At 60.0% G+C, this 23,438-nt stretch overlaps 10 protein-coding genes across 10 annotated transcripts; 6 read left to right on the top strand and 4 right to left on the bottom strand.

Moving 5' to 3' along the window:
- Positions 1 to 341: 341 nt before the first annotated feature.
- Malapachy_0562 (Signal transducing MEK protein kinase) lies at positions 342 to 3,313 on the top strand (the record flags this gene model as incomplete). The annotated part of the gene is made up of 3 exons (XM_018135078.1): positions 342 to 453; positions 486 to 1,622; positions 1,650 to 3,313. 3 exons carry the CDS (start codon positions 342 to 344, stop codon positions 3,311 to 3,313), a joined length of 2,913 nt encoding a protein of 970 aa, XP_017990534.1.
- A 52-nt stretch (positions 3,314 to 3,365) lies between these two features.
- Positions 3,366 to 6,935, bottom strand: Malapachy_0531 (endoplasmic reticulum ca-transporting p-type atpase; the record flags this gene model as incomplete). The annotated part of the gene is made up of 1 exon (XM_018135048.1): positions 3,366 to 6,935. One exon carries the CDS (start codon positions 6,933 to 6,935, stop codon positions 3,366 to 3,368), a length of 3,570 nt encoding a protein of 1,189 aa, XP_017990496.1.
- A 330-nt stretch (positions 6,936 to 7,265) lies between these two features.
- Positions 7,266 to 8,234, top strand: Malapachy_0561 (dicarboxylic acid transporter; the record flags this gene model as incomplete). The annotated part of the gene is made up of 1 exon (XM_018135077.1): positions 7,266 to 8,234. The coding sequence occupies one exon, from the start codon at positions 7,266 to 7,268 to the stop codon at positions 8,232 to 8,234; it is 969 nt and encodes a 322-aa protein (XP_017990576.1).
- A 64-nt stretch (positions 8,235 to 8,298) lies between these two features.
- Positions 8,299 to 8,786, bottom strand: Malapachy_0585 (hypothetical protein; the record flags this gene model as incomplete). Its single annotated transcript, XM_018135101.1, has 2 exons — positions 8,299 to 8,455; positions 8,482 to 8,786. 2 exons carry the CDS (start codon positions 8,784 to 8,786, stop codon positions 8,299 to 8,301), a joined length of 462 nt encoding a protein of 153 aa, XP_017990518.1.
- A 123-nt stretch (positions 8,787 to 8,909) lies between these two features.
- Malapachy_0571 (ric1-domain-containing protein) lies at positions 8,910 to 12,028 on the bottom strand (the record flags this gene model as incomplete). Its single annotated transcript, XM_018135087.1, has 2 exons — positions 8,910 to 11,819; positions 11,849 to 12,028. 2 exons carry the CDS (start codon positions 12,026 to 12,028, stop codon positions 8,910 to 8,912), a joined length of 3,090 nt encoding a protein of 1,029 aa, XP_017990552.1.
- A 353-nt stretch (positions 12,029 to 12,381) lies between these two features.
- Malapachy_0588 (ssk2-map kinase kinase kinase of the high osmolarity signal transduction pathway) lies at positions 12,382 to 16,617 on the top strand (the record flags this gene model as incomplete). Its single annotated transcript, XM_018135104.1, has 1 exon — positions 12,382 to 16,617. The coding sequence occupies one exon, from the start codon at positions 12,382 to 12,384 to the stop codon at positions 16,615 to 16,617; it is 4,236 nt and encodes a 1,411-aa protein (XP_017990600.1).
- A 13-nt stretch (positions 16,618 to 16,630) lies between these two features.
- Malapachy_0579 (hypothetical protein) lies at positions 16,631 to 18,190 on the bottom strand (the record flags this gene model as incomplete). The annotated part of the gene is made up of 1 exon (XM_018135095.1): positions 16,631 to 18,190. The coding sequence occupies one exon, from the start codon at positions 18,188 to 18,190 to the stop codon at positions 16,631 to 16,633; it is 1,560 nt and encodes a 519-aa protein (XP_017990560.1).
- On the top strand, positions 18,189 to 19,147 carry Malapachy_0560 (snare protein ykt6; the record flags this gene model as incomplete). The annotated part of the gene is made up of 4 exons (XM_018135076.1): positions 18,189 to 18,204; positions 18,412 to 18,917; positions 18,944 to 19,054; positions 19,130 to 19,147. 4 exons carry the CDS (start codon positions 18,189 to 18,191, stop codon positions 19,145 to 19,147), a joined length of 651 nt encoding a protein of 216 aa, XP_017990536.1.
- A 119-nt stretch (positions 19,148 to 19,266) lies between these two features.
- Malapachy_0590 (hypothetical protein) lies at positions 19,267 to 21,180 on the top strand (the record flags this gene model as incomplete). The annotated part of the gene is made up of 1 exon (XM_018135106.1): positions 19,267 to 21,180. The coding sequence occupies one exon, from the start codon at positions 19,267 to 19,269 to the stop codon at positions 21,178 to 21,180; it is 1,914 nt and encodes a 637-aa protein (XP_017990618.1).
- A 181-nt stretch (positions 21,181 to 21,361) lies between these two features.
- Malapachy_0592 (phd zn-finger protein) lies at positions 21,362 to 23,167 on the top strand (the record flags this gene model as incomplete). Its single annotated transcript, XM_018135108.1, has 1 exon — positions 21,362 to 23,167. One exon carries the CDS (start codon positions 21,362 to 21,364, stop codon positions 23,165 to 23,167), a length of 1,806 nt encoding a protein of 601 aa, XP_017990567.1.
- Positions 23,168 to 23,438: the final 271 nt, after the last annotated feature.

Raw genomic sequence — 23,438 nt, 5'->3', positions numbered from 1 at the left:
CGTTCCGAGAAAACGTCACGAGGCACGGCGCGGCACGGTCGAGGTGTGGGGTTGGTCGCCCTCTCCACGCCCGATGCCGATGAGACATGCTTTGTCAGCCGGACACGCGCGCGCCGGTCAGCAAGTTACCCACGCAGGCAGGCAAAATGGCTGCCACGATTGATCGATCCGCCGCTGGATCTACGACGAGCGAGCAGGCACGGCTGGGAACGCGTGGGTATACGACGGAAATCCGTGGCCCCTCACCTCGTCTCCTTGCTGCTACGCCACTCCTACACCCTTCCATTCGCCTTCCATTCGTACGCACTTACGCCAGCTAAGCGTAGTACGCCTATACCACGATGGCTGTGCCGCAGTCACAGCCCTCCTCTTCGCTGCAGCAACAGACGCAGCATTCTCACCAACATACGCTGAATTTACCCACAGGGGATGCAGAGCTCACCTACCAACGAGGTACGCACTACACGCACATACTTACCATACAGTGCGTTCATGGGGCTTGGACGATGTACGCGACTGGCTGTGGGCCAACAACCTGGGTCAGCATGCGGGTCTGTTTCTTTCGAACGACATCCGTGGTGCGGCGCTCCTGCAGCTGGATCATGCTGTCCTTAAAGAAATGGGCATCCCTATTGTCGGCGATCGTCTCCGTCTTCTCTCTGCCATCCGTACGCTTCATAAAAAGTGCGCAGCGAATGCGACCATGGCGCCCGCAGCCTCTACGCCCAGCACGCCCTTGCCGCCGCCCGTGCTAGGCTCTGTGCCGATGCAGTCAAGCCTCTCGTCGCCAACGCAGGCTATATACCATACACCGCCGTCATCGTCCATGCATTTGGCCTCGCCGACCATACTTTCGCCGCCGGCACGGACCCTGTCCCCCAGCAATCTCACGTCCCTGGCTCCCCTACGCACGCAACGTACGGCCAGTGTTGACCGATATACCTCTGAACTAGATGCACGCACGGCGACCATGAACAATGCCACCGCTCTATCGCCGCTGGCGCCCGTGTCCCTCCCTTCCGCCGCACCGTCTGTCACGACACCTGTGCGGCGGCCCAATACGTCTACGGGCGTGAGCCCCGTCTCGCTGAACCGGCCCTCCACGTCGTCCATGGCCCTCACGAGCGGCACAGCGCCTATGCGCAACAGTCCTGCGACCTCGCGTCTACGGCGGCCTGCCTCGTCCAACTCCAGCTCCAGCACGAATCAGGTGGGCTACGCGGTCGGCCGTGGGACGTTTGCGCCAAAGCCACGCGTCGCGCAGATCAGTGCGCCGTACAACCTGCGCCGAGGCGAGTCGTCAGACTCGGAGGAGCCGCGCCTGGGTGAGCGTCTGACGAGTACGAGTACGAGTCTTAGCGCGTCTTCGACGCATTCTACGTCGACGGCCACGACGACGACGAGTTCGGGTCACCAAGTGCCCAGTCTGGAGACGATTCGGAAGCATATTGTCAAGTTCCTGGCGGAAGACGGCACCTCTCGCAGCGTAGACGTCAGTCGATGTCGCCAAGCGAGTGATGTCCTTGCGAAGGTTCTGCACAAATTCGGTGCGCTTACCGAGCCTGATTCGACACAGTACATGCGCCGCTGGGTCGTGGCTATGACCGATGCGGATGCTCAGCGTACGTATACATGTCACTAACCTGTAGTCAAAGTGCTTTCGGAGATGGAGCTGATGACCGTATGCTCGCAGCCCCATATTTACGATCCGGTATGGCGGCATGGACTGTACTTGCTGCGTACCACGGATGAAGCACCTCTTCGTCCAGGCTCGCAGCGGGAAGCGCCGGTGGATACGTTCCGATCCACCGTTCCGATCACGCGACGTGCTTCGACGTTCAGTATCCTGAGCGGCCTGGGCGGCGGTGAACTAAGTGTCGCGTCAGCTTCGACGCAAGAGGAAGGCATTTCGCCTACGCGGTCGACGATGCGCATCAAGCCCAAGACACCGACGGAAGGCGCTCTGCCGAACGTCCGTCGCCGCGTACGCAACTTCTTCGGGCAGCGTCCCAGTTCCGAGCTTATTAGCTCGCACTTGGCGGACTATTTCCCCTCGACGGACAGCCGCGAGCTCCACCGGTACTCTGGGCTGGCTCAGAGTACAAGCACAGATCCGCTCCCACCGGCCACGTCGTCGATACTGGACGTACGCACACCTACCTCGACCATCCGGCCCTACTCTCTCCACCAGAGCGATGCCGATGACAATGCGAGCTTGCTGACCGTGGACGAAATCACGCAGGACCTGGAAGAGCGCCAGACGCTGCATCCTGTGTCGACGCAGCCGTCGTCCGGGCTCCCTGCCTCCGGCAAGAGCGACAGGGAGGCACCTGCTGCGTTGGGCGACACGAATCGTGCGCCTGCCGTGCCGCCGGTCGTGATCCCTGCGGGCCCTGCTGCGGCGTCGGGCCCTGCGCCTCTCTCGGTGGCGAGCACCCCTGGCAAAGCGCCGCTGCGCTGGCACAAGGGTGCGTTGATCGGCGCTGGGTCGTTTGGCAAGGTGTTCCTCGGTATGAATGCCAAGACCGGTCTCTTGATGGCGGTCAAGCAGGTGGAGCTGCCGAAATGCGACGATGAAAACACACGTCGACGGCGGCTTATGGTCGACTCGCTCGAGGCGGAGATTGCCTTGCTCAAGACGATCCAGCATCCGAACATTGTGCAGTACCTTGATTCGAATTCGGATGGCGACTACCTGAACATTTTCCTGGAGTACGTCCCGGGTGGCTCTGTCGTGGCGCTCCTGCGCAATTACGGCGCGTTTGAAGAGCCGTTGGTCCAAAACTTTGTGCGCCAAATCCTGCAAGGCCTGGCGTTCCTGCATGCACGTGACATTGTGCATCGCGATATCAAAGGCGCGAACATTCTTGTGGACAACAAGGGCGGTGTCAAAATCAGTGATTTTGGGATCAGCAAAAAAGTCGAAAGTGGTCTGCTGGTGCCCGCGTCGGCCAAGCGCCCTGTGCTGCAAGGCAGTGTGTTCTGGATGGCGCCTGAGGTCGTGAAGCAGTCGATGTACACGCCCAAGGCCGATATCTGGAGCTTGGGGTGTTGTGTCGTGGAGATGTTTACCGGGACGCATCCCTGGCCGAACCTGGATCAGATGCAGGCGCTCTTCCAGATCGGCATGGTCAAAGCGCCGCCGCTGCCGACGGACATCTCCGCCGAGGCTACGGCGTTCCTGGGCCAGACGTTCGTCCTGCAGCATGAAGAGCGGCCCGCCGCGGCTGTACTTCTTCAGCATACCTTCCTTACACAGGGCAGCGATGATGCCGCAGCGGACGATGAAGTCTCGGATCTAGAGGCGCGGTAGGGCTCGTAGTAACTCGAGTGCTTGTGTAACGTCTCCTATTGTGAACTATACGCTAGTTGGCTTTCTTCGCGGCCCGAGCGCGAACACGCAAGGCCTGGCCCTGCAGAATGAGCGGCTTTGGGCGCACGTCGGCAAACATCTTCCAGAACACCTCGAGGATGTACGAGCCAACAAAGTCAATGACCATCGTCACGACCAAGATCGACTGGTAGTCGCTCGTCATCTTGGTCAGCTGTAGCCATTCATTGAGCTCCGGCACGAGCTCCAGCGCGCCCAGGTACGCCACGGCACTCGCGCCCAGCAGACCATAGTACAGCGCCTTGTTCTCCGGGATGCTCTCACGCCACGGCCGCCCAATGTAGTTCACGGCGAACGTAGACACCGTCTGCGAGAGACCAAGTAGGTACACACCCGAGTTCAACAACGTCGGCGTGTACTTTGCCTCCAAGTTCACTTCGCCAGGGTCCTCAAATCGCACCGAGGTTTGCTGGACGTACATCATCGTGACGACATGCAGCGCGGTCTGCGATAGAATCGAGCCAAACACGTACAGACTGAGAATCGTGTTTACCGGGCGTTCGGGCGCCAGCTTGTCCAGCGGCTTCCCGCGGCTGATGCAGTAGAAGCACACCGAGATCAGCATGCTGCTGACTGCCAGCTGGTAGTCGCCCATCTTGATACCGTCAAGGTACAGCACACTCAGCGAGTACGCCTGGATCAAGCAGTTGAGCGCCAGAATCTTGTACATCTGCACCGTAGCGACCAGCGTGCAGCGTCCCTGCCGGATGATCGAGCACACCGCCTTGACATTGGCCAGCTTGCTGGTGAACGGCGCAGCGACCGACGCATCGCCCAGCCGGATCTGCGGCGGGCCATCGTCCTCGTCCAGCGCATCCATCGAGGAGGTAATCGACGACAGGTCAAACTTGGCCACTGGGTTCGCGGCGCGCTGCACCTGCATCTTGCGGGCGGCCTTCTCACGCGCCTCTTCCAGCTGCGGGAACGCCTCTTTGAGCGCCGGCGGCACCGGTGGCGGCGGCTGGTTCCACCGCGCCATGAGCGCCAGCTGCGCCTCGTAGCTCTTTTTCATGCGCTCCAGCCTCTGGTGCTCGGCAATCTTCTTCAGATCGTCTTCCGAGCCATCCAGCAGTGCCACACCAATGTTCGCCATCTTGAGCGCACCCACGTCGTTGGTCCCGTCGCCCGCCATCAGCGTGACGTAGCCCAACGAACGAAGCACACTGAGAATCAGCTCCTTCTGCGTCGGCGACACACGCGCGTATACCACCGTATTCGCGACCAACTCACGCAGCGCCGCCGGCTTGTCCTCAAACTGACGCAGCGCCACACCCGTCACACAGACATCGTACTCGTCAAACAGGTGACGATGCAGATCCTGCTCGGTATCCTGCTCCCGGACCACCTGGTCATCCGTACCGCGCCACACCAAATCGTGATCCGCACCGCCCTCGCGCTTGTCCAGCACGAGTGGCTCCCGCACCACAATTTCCACTTCCTCCGCCACGTGAATCGCCGTGAGCGCATTGTCACCTGTGATCATCACACAGCGATGCGACGAGTCGTTCAGCTGACGCAGCGATTCCACGGCATCCGGCTTCAGCGGGCAGTGCAGAACCAGGAAACCAGCAAACTGCAACTCCGACTCCACCTGCTCGCGCTTCAGCGAGCGGCCATCGCCCTCCAGCCAGCGGTAGCCCAGCGCAATCACACGGCTGCCACGGCGCGTGTAGTGTCGGTACACCTCATCGTAGTTCGACGGCAGCTCTTTGAACATGGGCTTCAGCACTTCCGGCGCACCCTTCGACGCGGCCAGCAGCTGCTTGTACCCAGCGACTTGACTCACCGTCGACATACGCTTCAGCGCGGAAGAAAAGTGGAAGCGTGTCCGAATCGTCACCGCAGGGCCCATAGCCTTCTCGCCAGGGACCACATGATCTCCTTGCTTCACGACCCAGCCCAGAGCATCCAGCGCACGTCGCTCCATCGGATCACCGACCACTTCATCGTCGACCAGCACCAATGCATGCGCAGCCGCCACGACCAACGTCGTCGCCGGCATGGCCTTCGTCATAGGCAAGAGCTCGTCTGAGAGCGGCTTCGTACCGTCTGTCGCTGTACCGACCACACCTTGCACTTCCAAATCCTCGCCGGTGATCGTGCCTGTCTTGTCGAAGCAGCACACATCCACGCGGCCCGCGTAAGGAATGCGGAACGGCTCCGTACAGAAAATCGCAAACTTGGAGAGAGCCACCAACGAAGCATTGACTGCCATCGAAAGCTCCATCGGCAGCTCCGGCGGGACGACCGACGTAATGATCAGAATGCAGTCCAGCAACAACTTGCCCTTCGGACGCTCCATCTTCAGACCATTCACCCAGACGTACGCACTGGCGGCAATCGCAAAGACCAACAGGAAGGCAATAAACACAAAGCTCTCCAGATTGTTCGCCGTCACCTGGTTCTCGTTTGTGTACACCATCAAACGAATCAGACGGCCCTGCGTCGTGCCAAAGCCCGTACGAAGCACGATGGCCATCGCGCCGCCATCCGGCGCCGCAGGCACACCCGCCATCTTCTCGCCAGGCGTCACCTGCAGCGCCTTGGTACCGCCAAACAGGCAATGCAGCTTATCGCTGCCCTGGTCGTCCAGTGTGTCCGTGCCATTCCGCTGCGTCAGTCCTTCTTTCAGCAATGGCGTGCTTTCACCACTGAGCATCGCTTCGTTCACAATGGCCGAGCCTGACACCAAGACCAAGTCGCACGGCAGCGCCGAATCGGGCTTGGTCCGTGTCACACTCACCAAGTCGCCAGGCAGCAGCTCCGAGGTCATGACTTCCGTCCACTTCTTGTCACGGAACACATGAATCAAGAAAGGCTGGATCGACATCGTACGGAACTCGTTGAGCGTACGCAGGCGCTGGAATACAACCGTGCACTCAAATGCGACCAAGCCAAAGAGCGAGATCAGCGACGAGAACCAGTACTCATCCAGGAGCCAGAGACCCACACAGAAGATTTGGAACACAAAGAATGGCGCAACGGCATGCTCAATAAACAGATCCATGAAACGCGGCACAGGAATGTCAAGCACATTGCCACCGTAAATGCGCTGCGCACGCTCCAGCGCGTCACCGCGCAAACCTGTGCTTTGCTGCACATCCTGCAGCGGCATATGCGCATCGGCCGGGTACAGCACGCGGCGGAACGTACGTTCACGAATGTCTGGCGACGTTGTGACCGACGTCGAAGGCGCTTTCGAGTCGGGGAAGGCCAGCACATACTTGTCAGCTTGGTACACGAACGAGTACTCGTCCTGCTCACCTTGCCGGCGTACCCGCTGGAGCGCGAGCATCGCGCCCTCGCCCTTGTGCGCTAGCGGGAGAATACGCACACAATCTGCAGCGTCCACATCAGAGACACGCGCCGCGGTAATCCATGCCTCTGCGCGCACGTCCCAGTGCGTCACGAGATAACTGAGCGCATGCGAGGCGACCAAGGCCACCGTGTACACAAACGTCCACTCTTCCGACTTGACCCAGTCGTCGTATCGCACATAGTACGTGTACGCCAATACGGGGTACAAGCTGAGGAATGGCAGCATGTACAAATGCGACCATAGTGGACGCTTCCGATACAGCGCCACGCTGGCAATCTCATCCGATTGCACCGCGACACTCCTACTCCGTTAGCGTCTCTTCAAGCTGAGGTACGTACATCGTTGTTGGTACACGTCTCAACGAAGGAACCCTCGCCTCCTTGTACGCGCGGCCGTCTCCAACGTGGCCTCCGCCTCTGCTGTCTGCGGCGCTTTCTCATGCTTAGTCATCGACGCGTGACTATCGCGACGCACGGCGGGCGTCACTGTTGGGCGCCCAGGCACTTGGACTCCTCTTGCTCCTTTTCTCTGTTCGCTTGCGTATCGCCGTGAGGGATGTCAAAATCGACTGCGTCCAGCAGTAATACCACTGTTCTTGTCCCCTCGCATATCAAGACCTCCGCAGTGTCTGTTGAGCAGCCACCTGCCAAGCCTGTGCAGAAAACTCCCAATGTATACCCATTTTGGCTAGGCGGTGTTGCGTCGAGTATTGCCGTATGCTTTACGCATCCCCTTGATCTCGCCAGGGTGCGTCTGCAAAACTCGCCAACCAAGATGTCGACAGGACAGCTGATCTGCTCGACGATCGCCGGTGAAGGTGTGCGTGGTCTGTACATCGGACTGTCGGCCAGCATTCTGCGCCAAATGACATACAGTCTCACTCGGTTCGCAGCGTACGAGGAAATGAAGAACTACGTGCAACGTACTCGCTTTACTGACAAGCCCATCCCGATGTGGATCACCATTAGCGCTGCCAGTCTCGCAGGCGCCGCGGGCGGCATTGCTGGCAACCCCGCTGACTTGGTCTTGGTGCGCATGACCAGCGATTTGTTTCGTGAACCTTCTCAGCGCTTCCAGTACCGTAATTGCTTCGATGGTGTGATGCGCATCATAAAGGATGAGGGTGTTCGTGCGCTCTTCCGTGGCTGGCAGCCGAATACGGTGCGTGCGGCGCTCATGAACGCGAGTCAGCTTGCGTCGTACGATTTTTTCAAGGACTTGCTCCTTTCTACAGGCCTGTTTACCAACGGCACGCTTGCGCACTACCTGACATCGTCTCTTCTTGCTGGAACTGTGGCTACGACGATCACATCTCCCGCTGATGTCGTTCGCTCCCGTTTGATGAACGTGCGTGGCACCGAAAGCGGCGTCCCACAACTCCTCAATGCCATGCGGTCGGAGGGCCCCATGTTCCTGTTCCGTGGCTGGGTTCCTTCGTGGATGCGTTTGGCGCCGCAGACGGTCATTGTGCTTACGCTTCTTGAAGAACTGCGTCATTTGGTCGATTATTGCCGCGGTACATAGTTATGACTATTTTTTTTTTTTTTTTTTCACAATGTCATGTCGGTATGATTACACTATCGTAGGCCTACCCCATCGTTTCGTCCGTCTCAGCAGCAGCGCCTGTAGCTGGGCGTGCGGCCAGCTCCAGTGTATTGCGTGCATGCGTACGTAGCGCTGCGAAGGGGTTGTCACTTTTTTGTAAGTCGGCCAGAATGAAAGGCTGGCGTTGTCGTTCTCGTGTCCTGGTGTTAGTCGTAGGCATACATACAACATCGCTCGGCGTGATTTGGCTGTGGTCCCGGAAGGGACATGCGGTAGTCGCGGATGCGAGCTGGCTTGCGATGGCGAATCTTCCATGGCCTCTTCCATCGAGGTGACCATCTCTGTGAGGGCCTGCATACCCTCTTGATTGCCTGCCAACTGCTCCTTCGCACGTTGCTTCTGACGACGAAGAGCCGATTTAGAGAGCGTACGTGGAAACTTTTGCTCCTTCTGTAGCCGCACCGCTAGAGATGAGCGCGTCTTCTTCGCCTCCCGCGGTGGGAAGGGCGACGCTGTTTCACGTCGGCCCATCGTGCAATCTATCGAGGGAGAGCGGTGCGGTGCGGTGGGCCTTCCTCCACTTGGCTTGAGCCCTGCCTACTTTTTTTTTTCGGTGCGCCGCACCCGATCTACAGGCCCGATCTATGTACATCGTCAAGGCATGGGCCCTGCGGTGTGCGACGGCGTGGAGGCTCGACTGTCCAACGGCCGTGGCGATATGGATGGCGTAGGTGGGCCGACCACCAACCGTCCATTGGCTTGCAATCGTGCCATAGCGGGAGATAGCGTCAGCGACGCATGTCGTGCCGCGCGATGCAAGGTATGCGCGGAGAGTTTGCGGGCGGGGGAGGGTGTCGACGGTGTGGCCGCTCGATCGCGGCGGCCGGCGCTGGAGGGGCGGCGTGGCCCATCGCTGCTCAAGCCCAGTTTGCGTGGTGTGTGGGGCGTAGGGGTTAGGGTCGAGGTACTGGAGCTGCTCTCTGTCGAGATATCAGCCTCAGTGACTAGCGGTGCGACAGGCGTAGATGCAGAATCGCCCTGCTTTGTCATACCTTGCCATGTCTGCCGTAGCACCGAGGGGCCAGGTACTCGTTTTTCCGCGGCTTGAAGGCATGCAGCTAAGCGAGTCCCGTCCTCGTCGAGATCCCGTACATAGCCCAGCACTTGGCGCAAGAGGCCCCACATATGAGCCTGCTCCATTTGTGCTAATACACTCGCAGCACTCTCGATGCTTGTCGCTTCGTCTTCCAAGTCGTTCACCACTACCAAGTACGAGCTGGCCGTCTCCAAATCGTGGCGTTCTAGGCAATGGTGCAGCAATGTGGCGGGACGACCTGCGATCGCGAACAAGTGCGGCCATCGCTTCGCTTCGGTTTTTCGCGCCGCCCGAGCGAGAATGGCCAGTCCTTCAGGGAAATGATCCACAAACCGAAGCACAGTCGGAAGCACTTGGGCGTGGGTTGCGATTGGCGGCTTCGCATCCGCTTCGTCCTCCAGCACGCTGTGGAGTAGCACTTCGAGGATGTGCGAGAAGTAGCGCAGCGACGCGTACGAACTCGCGACATCCAAAGCATCGTACATGCGATGGTCGGTTAACAAAGCCCGCAGGACTTGGTCCACAAAGAGAGTCGTACGCAGCTGCAATCGGAACGTTGCAGTGTCCAGCGTCCGCCGGACCACATCTGTAGCCTCCGCACCGAGAACGATGCCGCGGTCCAGCAGGACCCCAATCGGGTACGCATCCACACGCATATGACGGACGGGCGTCTGCTCGAGCACATCGAGCCACCAACAGAGCTGGCGGCCATCGTAGCCCCATAAGGCATAGGGCCAAGGCCCCTCCGCTTGCGTATGAGTCCAGAACGTCTCCAAGTGCTCGTGCAAGATATGCAAATCGTACGACACTTCGTCCGAGTTTGGCTCACGCACTGGGTGCAGGAGAATCAGCATGCTATCAATCAAGAACAGCAGGCTGGCCGAGCCGATATCTTCTTTCTCGGCCGGTGTCGAGGACGGTGCAGGGAGCCAACCAAAAGCACGAACACGAGCTGGCTCACTAATGATGCCCTCAAACGAGATGCTACCGCATAGACGCAGTCGAATCCGATCCTGCGTCGTTGTGATCATATAGTGCACAAGGGTATTGTCTGCCAGGTACAGAAGCAGACTGGTATCAAACAGTTCCATGGTCACCACAGGCGCCGACTGTACGGCCAAGTCGAGCAAATGCGCATTGTCCAGCGGCTGATCGCGTGAGTACAAACGTATTTGGACCTCGCCATTGCAGTCACACGCCGCAATCAACACATGTTGGAACCACAGCAGGCCTCCTCGCACGTAAAAGGCATGTGCCTGCGCGGGCTGCTCAAACAATTTCCAGTGGCCGGAAGCCGTACTGTAGTGCGCCAAGCCTCGTCGACCCGCCATAGCGATGAAGCGGCCGTCGTCACTTAGAGTCGCGTACCGAATCGGCCACTGCGTCGCGAGATAGGCAGCCGGCATACGGACCGGGCGCCATACATCGCTTTCCGGCGTCAAAAGACCAGCATCGCTCTGCTCACGACCGCGATAAATCCACAGGCTATCGTCGCTCATCAGGAAACTTGCGCTGGCCTCATCGGGGCGCATATGGCATGTCGCGACAGCTTTGAGCATCGGCAGCACAAACACCAACGCATCGTCCTGCGATGCGGTCGTAGCGCTTTTCGGCAACACAAACAGTTCGGTGCCGCCCAGGCCCCAGAACACGCGTTGAATCCCCTTCGCAAAGGTATCGCGAAATACACGCGTAGACGTCGTCCAGTCGTCGCGGAAACTGTGGTAGAGCAAATGCCCCAACGAGCTCCATAACGACCATCCATGCTCCCACCCGACGGCGAGGGCGTAGCCATCGCTGCTCCAGGCCAGCGAAGTGACACGGCCTGTGGTCCACGTAGGCACATGCAGCGTATGCGACAAGGTGGGCGGCTGCGTGGGTGTTGTGCATTCGTACACACGCACATCGCCATCGTCCCCACCCAGCGCGAGCAAGCTGAATCGCGCATTCATGGCTGTCGTCGTGCTCGACGATTCGCACACACACACACCTTCATGAGCTTCTTCCCCGCTCACTAGATAGGTGTGTGTATCTGTGAGCCAAATTGACATATCTGTCGCGTGTGAGTATTCCATATGCGTGACACTGCCAGTGAACGACGACGTGAGCCATGGCAGCGATGACAGCAGGATCGGCTCGAGCGTGTCCGGCGCGTCGTGCCATGGCAAGCGTTGCAGCGCGGGCGGCGTCTGTGTCGCCACAAGCAAGTACGTGTCGGTGGCCGACATGGCCGATACGCCAGACGCAATGTGCCATGCATGCCGGAACGATAAGGCGAGGCCCATGCGAGCGGCCAACGGCTCGCCGCCAGGCGTATGATATCCTTCGCCTGTCCCCGGCTGAAAGGTGGCTAAGAGAGCCGACATGGACGGCGCCATGTCCGGCTCGCCCGGATGTACCAGGGCATGTACATAGGGCGCCTTGGTCGGCTGTACGACATCGTAAAAGAGGAGGGTATGTTGTGTCGTCTACCGGTAAGTGTGCATTCCGTACGTACCTGTACCACAATCACGCTTGCGTCCGGGCACCAAATTGCATGAACATTCGCTCCGTACTCGTCCAAGCTGCGTGGCGTTCGTACTACGGCAGCCAAGAGCTCAGCAGGGCGTGCTCGCCATACAAGGATCGCGGTGCGTGTAAGGACCAGCCAGAGCGTCGCATTCCGCACACTTGTCATATGCAGTGCCTGGGCGGCGGCCGCGTCTGGAAGGCCCGCTGACGCGACACAGAGTCGTCGAGCGCTGCCGCTGGGCCAATACATCAAGGGACGTGACCCACGACGCTTCCAAAACGAAAAAGGCGCGTACCAGCGACGACGACCGGCCGATCGACTGACCGCGACGCATGCGTGCAGCCCGATTCCGTGCAGCCCGATTCGTTTGCGCATGCGTCCCTTTTCCCTCCACACGAGGGACCCAGGGCGGGGCGCGCGCAGTCGTCGTTCGTGGAGTAGGCGCGCCGCCTGCGCCGCCCTCCCCCTCCCTTTTTCATCGTCCATCGCAGGGTGAGCGTGAGACGCGCGCTTCTACCATGGCCTCTGAAGTGCGCGGCCTTGCGCCGTCAGTCACAGGCGTGCCCTCTGGCAGCGATACGGATATGAAGTATTTGCAGAAGCATATGGAGCGCATTCGTACGCACCAGCCGCGGCCTGCTGAGACGCCAGCGCATCTGTCGACTCCCATGGCAGAGCGTGGCGTGCTGGAGCAGATTGCCTCCGATGACGATCCGAAGAAGCGCATGGAGTGGCAGCGTATGCTGCGCTCTGTGTTGGAAAGCGATGTCCTGAGCTCCGAGACGAAGCGCATTACCGCCGCGGAAGCGTCCGCACCGACGCCTGCCGAAGTCATGCATCGTGTATGGCTAAGCTTGCATGCGATGTATGCGGGGCGGCCTGAATACATGGACCAGCCCGAAGGGGAGGAAAGCTACCTTCGCGAGGAACGAGCACGAATCGTGCCCAATGTCATGGACGATGTCTTGCGTTTTCGTGAGTCGGCCACCGAGACGAGTCCCAAGGAGGAGGTGTACAAGGAAGTCGTCACGCTCCTTGACCGTGTCGACTATGTCACGCGTCTCTTCCCATCGCACCGCCAGCTAGCGGAGGCCTATCCTGCCTGGACGCATGAACTCTTCCAGCGCAAACTAGCCGCGATTGTCGCCTGGCACAATGTCGCCCATGAGCTTTCTGCGCAGGTGCGCTTGCTGCAAAAGTGGACCGGTACACTGACGTCGCCGGGCGGCACACTACGCCCCACGATCCAGTCGTCGCAGCCCGGTGACGTGATTGACGATGACTTGACGGTGATTGAGCGTATTTTCCGTGAGAGTACAATGCACCAGACCTTTGAGCAGCGATCGTTGCGGCGTCTGCGGGTCTTGGTCGAGCTTGCGCGTGATGCTCTGCGTGATCACCACGATATGTTTTCGCAGCTGCACCTGCCGTCGCTCGAGTCGGATACACTGCCCCTTGTTCGCTTCCCCATGTGGCTTGCCGAAGGCGCGTTACGGCAGCGGCTGGAATATGCCGATAAGCTCAAGGAGCCTAGTATTTTGCTGGTCGACTCCCTTGCCGACGATCTGCGGTCCGTGTTGGCCCTGGCGTGCCGTATCAAAGATACTTATACCCTACTTACAATTCCCGAGCCGGAGATCGGCTGGAACTTGCCGTTGGAATCGGACGACAGCTTTGATGCGACGATCTGCAGTGCCCTGCACTTTTTCTTCCGTCTGCTGCATTTCCGGCTGAAGAGTGTGCCGTACTTCAAAGAGCTCGATGTCCTCGAGCCTGAGTGGGACTTTTTGTTCGAGGCCGTGCATGTGGTGCCTGGCGCGGATGTGATTGTCGCGCATCGGACGGCCACCCTGGTCAACCGCGTGTTTGCGCGTATCATTGCGTACTTCCAGCGCGAGATTCAAGCGCCTGCGATGGCGCCCAAGGATGCCCACCCTGACGTGATGGCCGCTGCTGCGCTGGCATCCACGCCGCATCCCATGCCGGCGACTGTGGGCCGACTGACGCAGGGCCGTGTCCCGATGAGTGTGGCGGATATGACGCGGTGGATCCATACCGTGTTTACCAACACTCGTGTACGCAGCCGCCATGCCACAGGCTTTGCGCGGCGTATTCGCACGCTGCTTGAGACGTCTGCCGAGTACGATTTGCGTGTTCTGAAGCAGGCTAAGCCGGTGCCGATGTCGCCGCCCACCACGTCGCCAGCCTCGCCAGCCCAGAAGCCGCATGATCTGCACACGTTTTTGCAGACGCTCCTAGCGCATGACTACTTTCTTGTGTACACGTCGGCGTTTGAGGAGCGAGGTGTCTTTGTCTTGGCGGAGCCAGGGCTTGATGATCAGCCCCAAACGATCCAGAACCTGATTTTCCAGTGCGTGCGACCGCACCAGCCATCCATGATGAACGACGCGAATAGCGGTACGCCTGGGACGTCTGCCGCGCCTCATTACTTGCTGTTCCTCACACCGCGGGAGCCGTTCTTATGGACAGGCCGCGTGATGACGCTGCCGTTGCCATGGATTGATATTGATATGAAGGACCAGCGTCTGCGCCTGGTCGCCGATGGCACGGGCGCACGGCTGGAGCAGTGCAAGCGCCACTTTGCGTGGCTGTTTGCGCAGCCTGGCGAGGCAGCCGCGCATGGCAGCAGCTATGCGCCTGCCTCGTTCCCTTTGACGGCCGTGTATGAGCGCATGTCGCATCTGTATCTCATCCAGCATGAGCTGAAGCTCATGACCAAGGCCGGCTACGTCTTGACTGATACCGTCGTACGTGCTGTGCCTGTCGTACGTCGGCAAATGCTGCGCCTGCGGCCGTTGCCCGCGTCCGATCGCGCTGCTTGCGACGAATTGGTGCACAGCTGCTTTGGCATTGCCTTTGACCAGGGCGCTCGTGCGCTGGCGTACATCCAAAGTGTGCGTCTTCATGCCCTACTCTCCACGGCGCTCGTGCAGCTGTCGATGGAATGGATTTCGTTTATATGCGACGACTGTGTCCCGACGGAGCGCCTTACGTTCAAGTGGGCCGTCGCTGCGCTCGAGCAGGCGATGAAGACGACGACAGGGGAGAACATTTTCTTACTGAGTGAGCGCGAATTTGTGCAGCTACGTACGTGTGTATCGAGTTGTATGGCGCTGCTTATCTCGCACTTTGACGTGCTGGGCGCACGCAGCAATGCCCTGCAGGAGCAGGAAGTAAAGCGTGCGCAGCGTCTGGGCGAGCCACGCCGACTGACCGCCTACGATGAGGTCATGGCGTTTGCCAAGACACTCAGTGAGCATCGTCTTGCGGCGCTGGCTGTGCATGACGAGACGCGCGAAGAGCATTTGCGCGAGCGGCGCTTGATTGGCCACGTCCTGGACGATACGCGACTGGAGAACCGCAATTTGCAATTGCTCGCGTCAAAGGGCGTGCAAATGCGCTGGCAGCAAGGTCGGTTTATTGGTGGCGGAACGTTCGGTACTGTGTACCTGGCCGTGAATCTCGATACCGGTGGCCTGATGGCCGTGAAGGAGATTCGGTTCCAGGAGCTGTCGTCGCAGCCGGCACTTTTCCAGCAGATTCACGACGAAATGCAGGTCATGGAAATGCTCCGCCATCCCAACATTGTCGAGTACTATGGCATTGAAGTCCATCGGGATAAGGTGTACATTTTCGAAGAGTACTGCCAGGGCGGCAGCCTCGCACAGCTGCTGGAGCATGGCCGCATTGAAGACGAAATTGTGTTGCAGGTGTACACGCTGCAACTGCTCGACGGGCTGATGTACCTCCACTCCAAGGGTGTAATCCATCGCGATATCAAGCCGGAAAACATTTTGCTGGATCACATGGGCGTCATCAAATTGGTCGACTTTGGCGCTGCGAAAGTGTTCTCGAACAAGTCACGCACCGTCAAACTCCCAGCAGGCGGGCGACGTGCGCCACTCGTCCTGCCAGGCCGCTCCGATCAGCCTGGGCAGAGCTTGCAAGGTACGCCGATGTATATGAGCCCCGAAGTCGTGCGAGGCGAGGACAAGGGACGGCCTGGCGCCTTGGATATCTGGAGCTTGGGCTGCGTCATTCTGGAGTGTGCGCGTGGTCAGCGCCCATGGAGCCATCTCGATAATGAATGGGCCATCATGTTCCACATCGGCATGGCGCAGCAGCATCCCCAGCTGCCTGATCCGTCGCAGCTCAGTGCGCTGGGCATCGACTTTATTCGGCAGTGTCTTACCATCGATCCATTTGAGCGGCCGTCCGCCGTGGAGTTGCGGCAGCATGCATGGATTCGCGACTTGGTCGACGAGCTGAATGCCGAGAACGAGCTCGAAGAAGCGGAAGCCGCAGCGGCCGCCGCCGCTGCGGCTGACACGTCCACGTCCGCCGCGGAGACTACCGTGACCGACCGGCAGGCCGAGGCCACAACGATCGATCCCTCCTCGTCCAGTACTGACGAGGGAGAGACCGACGACGACGCAGCGATCCCTACGGAGTCGGAAGGCCTCTTGCAGGCCAAGCAGGATACGCTAGCGCAAGCCGCTGCGGCTGTAGCTACGCCGCATGACGCGGAGGCATCGGCCACGTTGAAGCCTTCTCCCCCGTCTACGCAGCGTCGTGTCTCGTTCAACGATGCGGTGGATACCAACACGACATCCACGCCACGCTGGGAACCTGGCCACCCAGACCACAGTCACCCAGGCTACGAAGCGCTGGTCGCCGACGTGCAGTACCGTCGGGAAGAAGAGCAGATCAAAGCGATGCTGGAGCCCGATTGATTCATACATACCACTACCTGTACTCCATACCACGACACTCTATCGGTGTCGGCCAATACAATCCTGTCATAATACATGTGTGCCGCGCTGGATCACAGCCTATGCCTGTGCTTGCAGAAAGCGTGAGTGCCTGGCCATTCACCACGCCGCCACGTCCATTCGTTTGGAGCCACGTACGTACGCGCCATCCAGGCGGCGGCGGCATGGAGCGCTGCTGTGTGGGGACAGGCACACCTTCGTCGTCTTTCTCGATACGTGGGCGGCCAGTGTACGCGATCTCCGCGACCCAGCTCGGGGCCAGCGGCGCGGCTTCGCGTTCGTGGATCATGCGCGTCAAGTCACGTAGCGATGGATGGCCAGCGACAAGAATCGAGGCGCCTTGCAATGGGTCATGGTCCGCTGGCGTACCAGTTGCGGGCATCACGTCCATGTTGTCTGGGAAGAACGGCATAGGCACAAACACCCGTTCCTCAAACAGACTGGGCGACGTCCAATTCGGCGTCCCATCGGCCATGTGTGCCTTGATCGGGTACACAAGCACGCCAGGGCCCACAGTCGCAGCGACGACCATGGCGCTGTGCGTCGGCGTGACCTCAATCCCATTGGCAAAGGCAATGTTGCTCGCGATGGCGCGCGTTGTCACGCCCTGTTCCCAGCCTGGCAGGTCGTCCGACGTACGCTCCTCTGTAAACGTCACATGAGCGACCCACCCGAGACCCACAATTTCGTCCAGCCGCTGGAATATGCGCTGCCAGCGTGGATGCATGAGCCATGGGTAGACATACGAGGCCCACGTGGAGCCAAGACGCCCCTCCAATGTGCGTTTGTACCAGGCCTTGGGCGGCGCACGGAGCGCTACGACGTGTGTGTTCGTGATGAGCATAGATGTACGACTCAGTGGCTTAACACTGTTGCCCATATGCGTAGCGAGTGGGTGGGCGACGGTGCGTACATACGTCGCACGCCATGCGCCATCGACGTTGTGCACGTCCAAGACTTCTACGGTCGTAGCGATACCGCGTTGGTTTAGCACAAACAGACGCACATGCTCTGCCTCGTCCACATGCACGCCGAGGCCCAGGGGGTGGAAGTCGGCTTCTGCCGGGAAGCCATCGATAGGCAACGGATGCGGCGCGGAGGGACGATCATAGTGCAAAAGCCATAGTGCGCCATGGTACTCGGGGTGGGCCAACGGGCCCATGAACGTATTCCACTTTATCCGGCCAGGGTCGCAGGAAAGGAAAGCTATGCCATGCGAAGGGACCAATCGAACATCTTCGCACGACTGCGTGGTCTGCGCTGGGCGGCCCGTCAACGGATCACGCAGGTACGCGTACGCATCCTCGACAAACTCACTTTCAATCGGCGTGCAGTGCATGTCCGCCGCAGGTCGGATGTACCAGTCCGGGAGCACATCCTGCGCTGACTGCGTCACGAGGACAAACATCGTCTTAAGGTACGCATACTGGGACAGCAGCAGCCCAAAAAGCACAAGGCTAAGCGATTGCACTACATTGCGTGACACGCGGTGCCCACGTCGAGGTGCGCTCCTCGCGTCCTCTCGCGCACCCATGGTGGTCGGTGGTGGTCCGTGTCGTTCCCTCGTCACGCCACTTTGGCGCGGTAGGGCCATCTGGGGCGGGGCCAGCGGTCCACGCGCTGTGCATGTGGAGGGGGACTAGGGGACCCCGACGAGAGGGCTTGTTTTGGTCTTCCATTGGACCGTCATGTACGTAGCGGAGAGGACTAACCCAGCAGGAAGCTGTGTACGTGGCCAATATTACTGACCTCTAGTCGCTGTGATTCTCTTTGCGAACCAGCCTGGACAGCAGGCCGTGCCCCTGCTTAGTGCATGGGACTTGAACTCGTTTTCGTGGATGCAGCGTGGCACTGTGCAGGACATGATGGCGTTCATGGCGAAGACCGTGTCGGAGCGCACGCAGCCTGGTCAGCGTCAGTCGATCCAGGAAAACAACTTTACTGCGCATGTGCATGCTCGCCCGGCCGTAGATGGTATTAGCGGCGTGATTGTGTCGGACAGCGAGTACCCCGTGCGCGTGGCCTACTCGCTCCTGAACAAGCTGCTGGAAGAGTTCCTAATGAAGGTGCCCAAGTCGCGCTGGAATGCGCAGGCTGCACAGCTAGCCGCTAGTGGCTCGATTCCCTCGAAAGGCGAGGGTATCGTGCGGTCGTCCGACTTCCCACAGGCGCAAGATTACCTTGCGCGGTACCAGGACCCACGCCAGGCCGACACGATCATGCGGGTCCAGCAAGAATTGGACGACACCAAGATTGTGCTGGTACGTGCACGCTATCTGACACACAGCACAACACCATCGACTCGGTTCTCCAGCGTGGCGAGGATCTTGATAAGTTGGTGGAAAAGAGCGGCTCGTTGAGTCAGCAGAGCAAGATGTTCTACAAGTCGGCTCGGAAGGTACGTATCTTTGGTCGGACTCGGCTCACATTCACAGCAAAGTACGTGGCTCTACTGTCCCTTCCTAACTACCAGACTCGTGCTGCGGCGTGATGTAATGCTCCTTAGTTCTCGTAGACACAACCTCTCCTTGGGCGGTGTCCTCTCCTTCCCTTCCTCACCTCCACCTTCGCCGCTCGCCTCGATCACTCCTCCCACCTTTCCTCTGCGTCATGGTCACGACCTTGTCCACCGCCGAGGTCGCGACGCTCGATCCCGATGTGGTGTTCCGAGAGCACTCTATTCGCGAGATCGATGTATTTGCCAAGCAGCTAGAGCAGGAAGCCAAGCAGAAACAGCAAGCAGCGCAGTCGTTGGTCGCCCAAAATTTCCACGACTTGCTGCGTATCGCCGGTACCGTCGACGATATGCAGAAACACTTGCATGCCCTGCATACCGTATTGCAATCCCTACAGACAACAACGCAGCATACATCAGAGCTGTGCATGCGTCTACGCACACCCACGACGTCGACATCGAACGCGGATGCGACGCCGTCGACCCAGAGCGCTGCTGCGATGCTGCTGGTCGCCGAGGCGCCAGAATACGTCCGCTCGTCCCTGGCCTCACAGTCTATGCTTGGCGCCGTATGGGCGCTGGTGTTTGCAACCAAGGCGCATACCTGGCTCGAGACGCATTCGCCTGACGTGCTCACGCGCTTCCCGCTCCTGGCCTCCCAATGGGACGCCTTGGAAGCACAGCGTGAGTGGGTCATGACGCACATCCAAGCGCGTTGGCACGATATTTCGCTGCCTACACAGCAGCTTCTCGATGCGGTCCTTGCCTGGACGTTCTATACCCCTACGACACTCGCCGAGGCCTTAGCCCAGTTCTATGCGCGGCGTGTCGAAGCCATAAGCCGACTTTGCACATCAACGGACATACCTCTTCCGCAGCGTATGGCTGCGATTGTACGTGCCATCACCACGACGCTTCATCAAGCGACGCGGCTCTGGGGCCCCGATGGCGCGCTGATGCGTGCAATGCAGACGTTCGCTCAGTCGCCGAGGTATTGGTACGACTATGGCCGACCTCGTACGCGATCGACCTACACACCCCTTTCTTCGCCCTTGTTTGAGCATGCGCCCCCCGATGTAACGACGTATGAGCCGCCTTCATGCCCGCCCTTGTCGTTGGACACGCCGACGCATCGTCTGGGCGAGCAGGTGTGCGAAGAGGTCGAGGCGCTCACGCAGGCATTGGCGTCCGTCACAGACACAGACACGCTGCATGCATGCCGAGCGGCGATGGAAGCAGGGATGCCGGCCGCCCTCCCGCCCACGTTGGCGATGGTCCAAGCACGGCTACAGGCCCTGCTGGAGACACGCATGCATGCGCTTCTTCAGCATACGCTGACCGATGTCACTATGTCGTTTTCGCAGGCGTTGGGACGCGCCTTGGACGAGGTGCACGATGCGAATGCCTTGCCGTACCTCTTCCCGATATCCTCGGGGTACGTTGCGCCTTCGCATTGGCGGACGTATCGTCCTTCTCACGTAGACGCGTGTGTTCGCTTGGTCGAGACGCGTCTTTCGCGTCTTTCGCTACGGGAGATGCATGTCCAACGGGCCTGGCAAGCCACATGGACAGCGCTGCTGCGGCAGTTGCAGCAGGCCGATGCTACGTCCCTGGCGCAAGTGCAACTGCTCATGCAGCTGTGCACTGCGCTCTATACCAGCAACGTCTTAGCCACAGGCGACGACAGGACGTCGTACCAGGCATCGCTGGCCAATTTGTATACCCAACTCGCTACGCGCTGGATCGATAGGATCCTCGCGCAGGCCACCTCGTCGCAGACGCGCCTGGCCGGTGTGCTATGGCACATCGCCCATGCCATCCCTGCGATCGGACCAAGTCCTTTCCCGATGCCCATGCAGCATGTGGCCGATGCGCTTGAGCGGGCTTTCCCTGCTACGTCGCGCACATCCACGGAGACAGCGATGTACAAGGCCCTGCAGAGCGCCAAGGACGGAGCTCTTCGTGCGCCAGGGCGATGGCGCTCCGCCTTGGCGCCATGGGCGACGCATAGTCCTAGCCCCAGCACCCCGCCGATGCTTGTGCGTGTCGCGCCTCGTTTCTCTATGTAGTATGTACACCCCGGGCGTCGCGCCCACCGCGCCGGCTTTTTTTTGTGGGATTTTTCTTGAATTTTCGGACCGCGTGCGTGCGTGACCGAGGCGAGGCTGGGCGGGGTCTATCTCCACCACCACCACCACCCACGTGTCTGTCGTACGTACGTACGGTCGGTGGGCTGGACACGCGGAACCTATGGACGGACCGGCTTCCGATATAGATACCCCTGTGTCCGAGGATGCCCCTCGTTCCTCGTCGCGCGCATCGACGCCCATCGTCCCCACGGCGCCTGGCGCTGGGCCGCACGAGCGTGCGAAGCACCGAGGCGGTGGGATGGCCACGTTGCCAGCGACAGAAATCCTTCCCTCCACGGGCCTGGCCCTGCCGAATGTAGCGCCTGCGCCTGCGACGTCGAAGCGTAGTACACGGCCGTCACGCAAACGCAGTCGCACGGAACCTGCTCACGTCGCGTCGCAACAACGTGAGACGCAGCGTGACTTGGAAATGCTCGGCGTGCCGATGGACGTGGATGAGGACGAGTTGGAAGAGCTCAATAATGACTATTGTGAGACGTGTCATGGACACGGCCGGTTTCTGTGCTGCGATGGATGCCCCCGCAGCTTCCATTTCATGTGTGTATGTCCCCCCCTGGACGTCGACGAGATGCCCTTTCCCAACGGTACACTCCTTCCTCGCAAGTCTCTGCCTACGTCCAGCAGCACAACACCCCATGACCTGCGCGCCCAGCGAGCGTTGGCCGACGATAGCTGGTTTTGCCAGGTGTGCTTTGCCCAGCGTCTCCCGCCACGAGTGCCGAAAGGCTGCGGACCGTTTGGTGTGCTGTTGCAGCGTCTCGCCTGTGAAAACCCACGCATTTTTGAGCTGCCAGCCGATATACGTACGTACTACAAGGGCGTAGGTACGGCGCCCGATGGAACGTACGTGGATACCACAGCGCAGCGTCCCTTGAAACTCTCACGGACCGGGTTCCTGGAAGAGCGCGATCCATACATCCTACGTGACAAGCGCGGCGAGCCCGTTTTGTGTTTCCGCTGCGGCGAGAGTGCCTTGCCGCCCGACGCCGTCCTTCGACGGCCTCATGAATCGCGCGAGATGGCAGAACGGCGTGCAATCCACGCATGCCATGAAGCAGGCACCAAGCTCACGCATGGCCGGCGTATGCTCAGCTGCGATTTCTGTACATTGCACTGGCACTTGGACTGTGTCGATCCGCCGCTGACCGGTATGCCCCCTGCGACGAGGCGGTGGCGTTGCCCGGCGCACAGCGAGCCTGGGCGGCCTCGTATGCGCATTCCTCGCGCTCCGCAGCTCACGCGGACCATCACGATAGTGCGGTCCCAACCTCTTCCGCATATTCGCCGCGACGCCTTGGTCGATATTGTGCCGGATCCCCAGGACCGGTACTTTGATTTAGATACAGGCGCAGGGCATGCGCGCGAGCCACCGTGGGACGACGTGACATTGGATACAGGAGAGGCGCGTGTCCGATACCGTCTCCCAGAAAAGTCAATTCGTTTGGCGTTTTGGCAGGCGATCCGTCGTCGCGATGATGACGACGACGTGGCGCGCTCGTCCACACCGGCCGCATCGACGTCGACCCATCCGCCGTACATTCCTACGTTATGGGAGCAGTTGGTGGACGTAGCAACGCATGCAGAGCCTGTGCGGACGTTGGTGTCGACACCGCAAGGCGCCGTGCGCGAGGAATTTGCTGCCGCAGCACGCGCTTCTCTCACGCCCAATGCTCAGCCATTTGCGCCTGCTCAGCGCACGTCGTACCGCCCTGAAGAAGCCGAGCCGTTGGTGCCCCCTGCGACGGAGCCGGACGATGTGCCTGGGCCGCCGACAAACGTCCCGATCACGTACCTGTATCCGCAAGAAATTGCCGAGCTACGCGCGCTCAAGCACTGGCTCACGCACCAAGGCGGCTACGCCGCGGTCCGCGCCGCTACCTCGGCCCCCGCCGTGACATGGGACTAGTCGGCGCAGGGCGACACCAGTCGTCTTGTAGTTCTTCTCCGTCACTCGTAGGCACGCATTCCATACCCATGGCATCGGACTCGTGATCGCTGCTGTCGCTCGTCGCGACGTACCCTGTAGCACGCGGTAGGATATAGTGCGTGGTGGGCTGTACTTCGCGCCCAAGTCGGTCCCATGCCTCGTACAAACGGTGCCATTCCGTATCGCCATGCGCCGCATCGTACATTCTCGCTCGGCGTCGGCGACGAGGAGGCGGTGCATGTGTCGTAGA

The sequence above is a fragment of the Malassezia pachydermatis genome (assembly GCF_001278385.1).
Source record: "Malassezia pachydermatis strain CBS 1879 chromosome Unknown scaffold8, whole genome shotgun sequence".
NCBI lineage: Eukaryota > Fungi > Basidiomycota > Malasseziomycetes > Malasseziales > Malasseziaceae > Malassezia > Malassezia pachydermatis.
The sequence above is the reverse complement of the archived record's forward strand: the minus strand, read 5'-3'. Positions and strand labels throughout refer to the sequence as shown.